Source organism: Numida meleagris, chromosome 18, assembly GCF_002078875.1.
Source record: "Numida meleagris isolate 19003 breed g44 Domestic line chromosome 18, NumMel1.0, whole genome shotgun sequence".
Lineage (NCBI taxonomy): Eukaryota > Metazoa > Chordata > Aves > Galliformes > Numididae > Numida > Numida meleagris.
This window is the reverse complement of record NC_034426.1, coordinates 6,368,303-6,377,370: the sequence shown is the minus strand read 5'-3', so window position 1 is coordinate 6,377,370 and position 9,068 is coordinate 6,368,303. Positions and strand designations below refer to the sequence as shown.

The following is a 9,068-nucleotide window of genomic DNA, read 5'->3' as shown; positions in this document are numbered from 1 at the left end:
AGTGCCTGGAGAGACATAAATAATATCTGGGGGTTCCTCTGTTCAGATTTTTGTTGCTCCGTTTTTCTCAGGCAGGTGGGAAGATCAGGAATAACAAGCAGAACTTTGCAAAAAGTGTATTGCAGCCCATAAAAAAAAAAGACACCAGGTCTCAGCAATTCCTGTTTAAATTCTCAGTGCTAGCTTCCACACACATCTGCTTCCCAGCTCCAGCGTTTCTTGTTGGAGACATGAGCTGAACGTGACCCATAAACCTGAAACCTCCAGGGACCTGTCCCTTGTGCACATCTTTGCTGTCACTGCCGCCTGGCATCCCCTGCACCACGGATCAGAGGACGCACAGCATCCAAAGGGCCCCGAGGGAAAGGAGAGCAAATCGGCTCCTCCTTCTCGGGGTTCATCCATGCTGCATGGTCGCTGGGAGGGAGATGAGCAGGGAGCAGGGATTATTCATCAAAGAGGTTCCCCGGATCTAATTAAACTAGGAAAGCTGGAAGACCTGGGTCATCAGGGTATTTTTAAACCGAAAGGGAGAAGGAACATCAATGGGAACTTGGCAATCTCAGAAGCGGTCACAGTTACATAGGTTACGTCCTCAGTCTACAAATAAATGGCTTTGGATTTACACAGAATAACTGAGCTCATTTCCCTTTTTAGCCGACAAAGGCCCAGTTGTCCAGAATTTCAACAAACCAATTCTAAAAGCAGCATGTGGCGGAACCCTGACTCATCCCGTCGTTTTCTCAGCAGCCAGCGAAAATAAAGCCTCCTCGGGCCAGCCCGAGAGCTCAGCCTGCAGGCTGGGTGAGACTGCAGCTTAGGGACTGACCTGCACGAGGCCTCCTGCTCCTCCTGCTCCTCCTGCTCCTCCTGCTCCTCCTGCTGCTCCTGCTCCTCCTGCTCCTCCGTGGGGGCTGTGGCTTTTGCCTTGCAGCACCGCCGTGGTTCCAGCCCCGAGAGTGCGGTTTCCTCCCGAGTGGTTCCCCATCAGGCAGGACGGAGCGGCCTGGTCTTTGCAGATTGCTCACAGAGGGACGGCTCCGCAGCGGGGAAGTTCAAACCGCTGATGCTGTTTGGCAAGTCTTCACAGGATCAAATCAGCACTTGGTTTTCCAGCGGCGTGCTTCCAAGAAGTCCCATTGGTGATGATAGTTCCTAGGTAGACAAAAATACCTTTGGTCCAGGCTGAAGGGTACCACAGTCTTGAAAAAGAAGCAGATCAGGAAATATCACCAGGGAACTTCCTGCACTGGCCACCAGAGAGCATCTAAATCCGGCAAGAAACAGGCACCCAGCTTGGCACCATCCCCAGTCAATCTGGTTTCCCGTAGGAAGCAAAAACCCTTGAATTTCAGCCCAGCAGTGGCAGCCTGTTTCTGTCCAGAAAAACAACAAAGTCATGGGGACCTCATGGATAATTTCTGCTACCACAGTCTGCTTGGGCAGGAGGCTGCCTTGAAATTGTTTCCCACGGGTTGAAAATGGAGTGACATGAGTGGAGGATGCAAACAAAGGATCAGTGTTATTCATCTGCCTGAGTGCTACCAGGCGTGAAAGAGGAAAGCTATTCAACAGGACTCCCTTGCAGGAAAGCTACAAGGACCAACACTCGGAATCATAGAGTCTTTCAGATTGGAAGAGACCTCTCAGATCCCCAAGTTCAACCCCAAGCACCCCACTGTGCCCACTGACCATGGCCCTCAGTGCCACATCCCCACAGACCTTGAACACTTCCAGGGAGAGGGACTCCCCCACCTCCCTGGGCAGACTGTGCCACTGCATCACTGCTCTGAGAATACATATTTCCCAATTTAAGTGGAATTTAATCCAGAAAACTCACGTGTACCTCCTGCAGGTACCTGTACCATTCATTTAACACCAAGTTCTTTTCCCACGTTTTAATTTGGGACCATATTTCTCAGACCAGGACAGTGACACCCACACTAATGTACTGCCCTTAGTTTTCTCGATAAGGTTGGTGGCTGGGGCCAAGTCTGCAGCACTGACCGTGACCTGCAGCATGGGGGATGAGGCTGGTGACAAACAGCAGCGGTTTGGCAGAACCTTCGTGCACAGCCCCGAGAGTTTCTGCAGTCTCTGGGTGCTCTCATCACAGTGCAGGATCCACGGGCCAGCGCCTCGCTGCTCTGCACTACAGCTTAGACTTGCTCTCCTGGGACACGGCTCCGTTTCTTGCGCTCGCTTCAAGGAGAGAGAGTTGAAACGCTCCTGAAAAAAATGATTGAAAGGAATTACTTAAAGCAGTGATAGAGGCACACCACCAGGGCACCGGCCCGCAGCCAGTAGGTGGCCCCCGCTGCCCTCCAACCTTCATGCAGGCTCTGGTTCTTTTTGCTGTTCTTTTCCCCAAAGCTAAAACTCACCGATCTTTCCTCTGCATTCAGTGCCAGAGCGTGTGACCTTTTATTTAAGGACGATCGGGAAACAGAATGATGAGCAAAATTATATAATAAAAAATACTTGAGATTTGTCTGTCCCAGTAGTGGAAAGTATGTGGGGTATGGGCTGAGTCTAACTGCGAAAGCAGGGCACGTCTCCATAGTTGTTATACTTGGGGAAAATGGGATCTGTGGGAGGCAGCGCGGAGCGGAGGGTGCCCAAGCAGCGCGCCCTGGCAGCCCTGCTCTCCTGCCCCGAGCTGGGTTTGGGTGTTCCTAAACAATGGAAGTTGCAAAACATGTGGCACCGCGTATTAAAAAGGGCTTAGGAGAGGAGAACCGCAATGAGCAGCCTGGGGCAGAGCCTCGGGCCACAGCGTGGACGTTTTCTGGAGAGGACTGCAGCTATTTACAGGCACAGCGAGCCAACCCGTGGAGGCAATCCCAGCTCGCACACATCTGCGCGTATTCTGGGATGCCCCGGGCTGCCAGAGCAACCCCCTGCCCTGACCACACGGCGGGATACAAACCGAGCTCTGTCTGCCAGCGACAACCCAGGGGGTTCTGAGCAGCCCCTGGAGGCACTGAGGACAGAGCAGGACGGGGCGCATATCACTCTGAGTGTGAGCGGGAGGGTGACGCAGCCAACAGTCTCTTTCATGTTCTAAATCATTTCTTCTCAGGTTTCTAAGGCTCGGGTTACACCCGAACAGACTGGTGTTTATTAATTTACTCCCTTCGGGGCCGTTCAGAGTCATACGTAACAACAGCCTTATTTGGGGTTTGTTGGCCTACTGTTGCCATAAAGATGCAAGGAGGAGCTGGTGGATAATTCTGGCCATGCCCATGCTCTGGAACCCTCCCCTGATGCTGCCTGATCCAAACACCTCAAAGGAAAGCGCTGGCTCCTCGCAGGACAGCGTCGGGGCTCCTGCCCCTCTGGAGGGGATCCTCCCGGTCTGAGTCACTGGTGGCTGCTTTGCATTCTGGAACGAGGTTTGTGTCCCTCCTAAGCGTAATGAGAAGGTGGATAACGCAACCCACAAAACTCTAGACCTTGGTGGTAATTAAGACACCCACAAGATAATTAAGCCCTAATAAAAATATATATGTAAAAAGTCATTGCGAAAGTCATTCTTATCAGTTTTCAACTGTTGCCTTCCTGTATCTCTGGCCAAGTTAACACCTTGCTTTTCTAATCTCCCTTCTTTCAGCAAGTCTCAAATCCCATTGCAAAACGCAGCACTGCCGCTGCCGTCATTTAACGGCCACAAACCCAATGAACCCGAGCTCACTCTGGTGCCTGTCACACAGACCCAGGTCCCATTCAACGCTGTGTCCTGTGTCAAGACAAACCTACCTGTTACCTGACGATCTTTTTCCCTTACTCTTGTTTCTAGACTGAAAATACCCACCCCAAACTCCACTCTTTCATTCTTTACATCCTCACTTCCTCTAAACTTCCTTCTTCTCGTGAAGTATCATTGCAGAGCAGTGACCTGAGCAAAGCACGGTGTACCCTGAGGGTACTCAGCATTCCAGGGCATGGCTCTGCTCCCTGCTCTGCCAGCATGCAGTCCAAAGTCTGAACCGGTGCGTTCTCTCCTTCTGCAGCCAAAGAAGGACCCAGCAGCAGAGCAGCGGGCAGGAAGGGGCAGCTGGAATCCTGTTTGAGGATAATTAGGATAAGCTTCACAGAATCACAATTCCTATGGCTTTAAACAGTGTCATGAACAGCCAGAAAGCTGAAAGGGAAGAATTGTTATTTTTGGCAGGAGGTCTTTATGGCTGATGCAGGAACTTTCTCCTTAGTTATTCATTGTCTTGTCAAGACTCATAAAACAGCCAGCAGAGCCCAGCAAGTATTTTTCTTCAGTGTTCTGGGAGCTCAGAAATGCAGGAATTAAACGTGGCCTTGAACCCATTTTATGGACTCACTTCTTACGGGGCTACCATAAAACATTAAAATTCAGAGCTTATAAATCAGGAGGGGAAGTGCCGCACGTTTCTTTTCAGAAGCAAGCTGTTGGAGACTCTTCCCGAGGTAAGTCAGGGACAGACAGAGAGCGAGAGACGACGACCTCAAGCAGGAGAAATCAAAGAGAAAAAAATCCCCTTGAGAAAAGCAACACATTGGCTCAGTTTATGGCCTGGTGACCCCGTCCCAGCGCCAGCGAGGGCTGCAGTCAGCGCAGTGACCCTGCCTCTCTTTGGCAGGCACCGGCCGGGCTCCCCCATGATGGCACAGAGAAGCAGACTCGCAGCCTCCTGCCGAGTACACGTCCTCGTGCTTTGCTTTTTGGCACGCGTAGCCACAGGTAAGCAATGGAAAAAGGCAGCATCGTTTGCCCAAACTCCATCTTGCTGACAGGCAAAACTGGCTGGGCTTGGGTTCTGCCTGGGGTGACGCGTGACGGCAGCACCCCTGTTTTCATGTGCTCTGGAGATCAGTCCCGGAGGATTGTCTGAAAACTGGCCTCTGATTCTGAGAGCAGCTGAGCAGGGGCTGGGGAAGCTCCAGCATTTCAGCTGCACGGGAACAAGGAGGCCACCGTATTCACACCTGCTCCAAGAAGTGAGAACTGCAACACACCTGGCCTGGGAATACCAAGGAAGAGACCGGGTGCTCCGGGCTGTTGTACTCACAGGACCACACCACCTTTTATTCTCAGATGTATTTTTTAGCTCATTCATCTATGACATTGGCTAAATTGGGGTGTTTCAGCTTGACAGAAAAATATCTTTCCCAAACTGTTTTCCCATTTAATAGGTCCTGAGGCTTGTAAGTTAGATTAACTGTGATTCACCAACTGCCTGGCTGCGGCAGAGGAGCTGACGAACCGCTTCATGCTCTCAACCACATCCAGCTCCAGCCAAGAAAACGGAATACCGAACTGTGGGCACAGAAACTCTGCAACAGTGATTGGCAGCAGGAGGGTGGGCACTGCTGGCAGGGTGTTGTCTCGCTGTGTGTTACGTTATCACTGCCACCACGCCGTTTTCAGATGCTTTGCTATCACAAGTCAGGCTTTGGCATTCATGCAGTCAGCTGCAAAATTTTCACTTTGATTTTAAGTATCCACGAAGGGAAGTTTGTGATGAAGATGCTTCCTTTCTTAGAAACTAAAGTCCCACCTGAAAGACAAGCGTCATGTTGAAGCCTGATGCTCTTATTATCTCCTCCAAGGTCAAGGCCTGGAGAAACCGCAGGCATTTGTGGGAAGGGTGCAGGTTAGGATGCCTAAATGCCCTCGTTCTCCCTCTTTCACAGGTGTGGAACTGTCTGTAAACAACCACAACGATGACTTCACCCTGCCCATATCGCCCGGGTCCCTCGTCTCCCTGTCCTGCCTAGCACAGAACAGCAGCCAAGCCGAGGAGCTGCTCTGGTACCGAGGAGATGGCCGGGTGGATCTGAAAGATGGGAATAAAGTGAACATCAGCAACATCTGCATCTCCCCGGTCTCTGAGTCTGACAACGGCGTTGCCTTCACGTGCAGGCTGGGGCGGGACCAGTCCGTGCAGGTCTCGGTGGTCCTGGACGTCCGCTGTGAGTGCTGGGGTGGCTGTCAGTGAGGGATGGCTGGGTGGGCTTTGTCCCACCCCACGTGCTCAGCTGAGGGCAGGATGTTTTGAACCCTTGTGCACTGTGTTCACCTGGAAAAAATGTGCTGAGGAGGAGGTAGCTCACGTGATAAGTCACTCCCTTTCTACAGTGGTGCTTATAGCCTGTTCTAATGCCTCTTTTATAGGCGGTGGGTGGGCCCTTAAGTAAGATTTTCTGGCTACGTCCCTGCCTCCACCTAGGCTCTTTCTCAAGGATGCAAGTCAGGGCAGGAAAGTCACGGGAGTGACTGTTGTGACTGCCCTGCTGATCCCTGAGGATCATGATGGGGTGAGGGACAGCATGCGTTCTCAGGTACAGAACACAGAACTGCAGGGTTGGAAGGAACCTCAGGGGATCATCTAAGTCTAACCCCCCCCTACTAAACCAGCTTCCCTACAAATGGTGTTGCACCATTTGAACAAGGAGTACAACTGATGTGAAAAGGCAACCTACCTACTTACACGGTGAGCAGCATCATGAATGACCTATTTAACTGCTTTTACTCTGAACAGTTCCTCCCTCCGTGGGTGAAGATGAGTCCATCCAAATTGAAGAAGGCAAAGACGTCACCCTGGTCTGCAATGCCAAGTCCAACCCTCAAGGCCAAACAGCGTGGTACAAGAACAACGCCATCCTGACCCTACAAGACCACTACCAGGTGTACCAGACCAGCGAGGTCTTCCAGCTCTCTATCAAGAAAGTACAGAAGTCTGACAATGGGACCTACACCTGCGAGGTGAAATCTTCTTGTGGAGACAGCAGTAAGGATTTCCACCTGATAGTTGAAGGTAACAAAGCTACTACTAAACAGTAAGTCGTACAGTCAACTCTCCATTCTCTTTTACAATGATAGCAACCTGCTGTAAGTGGGTTAACATCATAGAGAAGTGTAGAGAAGTCCAAATGGAAAGTCATACATTCCCCACATGAACTTCTCAGAGCAGCAGCAAGGAGCTCCCCATGCACCTGGGCCTGGTTGCACAGCACCAGAGAAGGCCCTTCCTGCTCTACCTGTTATTCAAAAGCATGTGGCAAGCATGACCTGAAGCAGACTCATCCCACTTTCTCACTTCCCATGATGACAGGGCACATCCAAGTGTGCTTTAAAGCACCTTAGGTCTCACTTGAAGCTTATTCCAACCACATTATTCTGTCATGCTAAAAAAAGCTGCTTAAGGCAAGAGTGCTGAGCTGTCCTCCAGAAATGACAGTGCCTCCGCGGGCTACAGGGAGCTGGGCTGGGTGCCCACGTCTCAGTGAGCCATCAGACTCAGGCATCCACTGCCCAGCACTGCTGTGGGTGTCCTGAAAGGAAAGCGGGGCTATCGGAGGCACAGCTGGACACCCACACTGCCACAGCACCCCGGGGATCTGCCTCAGGAACCAGCATTTCAATTCCTCCTTCCACTCACCAAAACAGAAACGCGCCTCTCTCCAGCTCTGTGAAATGATTTTTCTATGTGACTGCACCACTCTATCAGTCAACCTCCTCTCCCTTTTCACAGATAAAAAACCTGTCTTCCCCAAGGAGGCTGTTATTGCTGCTGTTGTGGTGGTCACGATCACTGTGCTTTTTGGAATCCTGGCTCAGAAAGAAAAAATATTTAAGGTATGGAACGATCCAGTTCCTTAGAAAAAACATAATGCTGCAATGTCCTTTTGTTCTCCAACTTTTCTACGTTGCTTTGTAGCATTGTTTTCTGGTGTTAGAGAGCCATTGTGTACTATCACCACTTTAGAAGTACCAGCAGATAAATCAAATATTAGATATATTAAGGGGAGTGAATTACACGTGTGCAAGACATCGGTAATAATATCCCTATGGCCAGAAAATGCAAAGATAACACGACTCTCTCTTTCTTTTCAGTGCTTCAAAAAACCAAGTCAAACAGCCCTGTAAGTACCTGACTGCTCAGTCACACAGCTTCCCAGAATAAGGGTCTGAATGAAGGCCCTTCTTTAAGCTCTGGCACAACAAGAGAGCACCAAACACAATGACTTGCTGTGCTGCAGCTTGGGCTGGCCACTGTCACCCTGCTCCTTCCTTCACACCTGCGGGGCTGGAGCGTGGGGACACAAGCACGAGGCACAGGGACACAGTGTGGGGACACATCCATGGCACGTGAGGGGAAAACACTCTGCAGAGGGAAAAAATGACCGTGTATCCCCACCCGCTGAGAGCTCTCAGGAGCTGAATGCAGCCCAAGCGAATCCAGTGCAGCCATTGGCTTTTTTTTTCCATAGGAAGTAAGATTTATTTTTTCCCTTTTGCTGCAGGTAAAGAGGACACAAAAACTTTGCATACCCAGAAAACACCATCCCAAGCGGTGGCACACAAACCCCTGCAGGAGATGACGAGATGAGGCACTGAAGCACAACCCTGCACCCAAGCTTATACGGTCTTTTTGAAAATACAAGTGTTATTTCACAACTGCTGATTGTAACTTGCCGCTCAGAACGCAGCCACGGGGCAGGAGGCCTGAGACGCCGCCACATCTCGCCCTCAGTGCCGCTCCATTAGAGGCAGGCCCTGCCCCATCAGGCCGTGGGCAGCCCCGAGCGTGGGGCGATGTGTGGGGAGCGGGGGAGGGCACTCCCCGGCCTGCCTCTGCCCAACTGCCCCTCGGCTTCCTGCGTTCCTGCCGGGCACGCTGCGAGCTCTCAGAGCCCCGTCGTACCTCGGGACTGCACCTTCCCGCCAATAAACGCACGGTGCCATACATTAACTCGAGTCTGTGGTGTGCGTGCTGTTCTCAGAGCAGGCCTGTCGCTCAGCAGGAAGGCGCTGGGCGCGGGGCGTCGCGGTGGGCGCCAAGCCCTCAGAACGTTCTGGAGAAAGGGGCGGGGCGCGGAAAGGGGGCGGAGCTTCGCTCCCCCCCCGCGGGCTCCGCGCGCGCGATCCGCCTCGCTTTGTCCCTCGCCGCCCGCCGTCCCCCTCCCACCGCCACCCTCAGGGCCGCGCGGCTCGGGCCCCACTTCCGGCTTCCGGTGCCGGGGCTATAAGAGCCGCTTCCGGCGGGGCGCGCGCGACCCGCTGCAGGGGCTCAGGCGTTGTGCGGCGC

At 52.2% G+C, this 9,068-nt stretch overlaps 1 protein-coding gene across 1 annotated transcript; it reads left to right on the top strand.

The window, feature by feature from the left end:
- TMIGD1 (transmembrane and immunoglobulin domain containing 1) lies at positions 2,237 to 9,052 on the top strand. Its single transcript, XM_021416230.1, has 4 exons — positions 2,237 to 4,717; positions 5,671 to 5,949; positions 6,519 to 6,794; positions 7,512 to 9,052. Exons 1-4 carry the CDS (start codon positions 4,636 to 4,638, stop codon positions 7,637 to 7,639), a joined length of 765 nt encoding a protein of 254 aa, XP_021271905.1. The 5' UTR covers positions 2,237 to 4,635; the 3' UTR covers positions 7,640 to 9,052.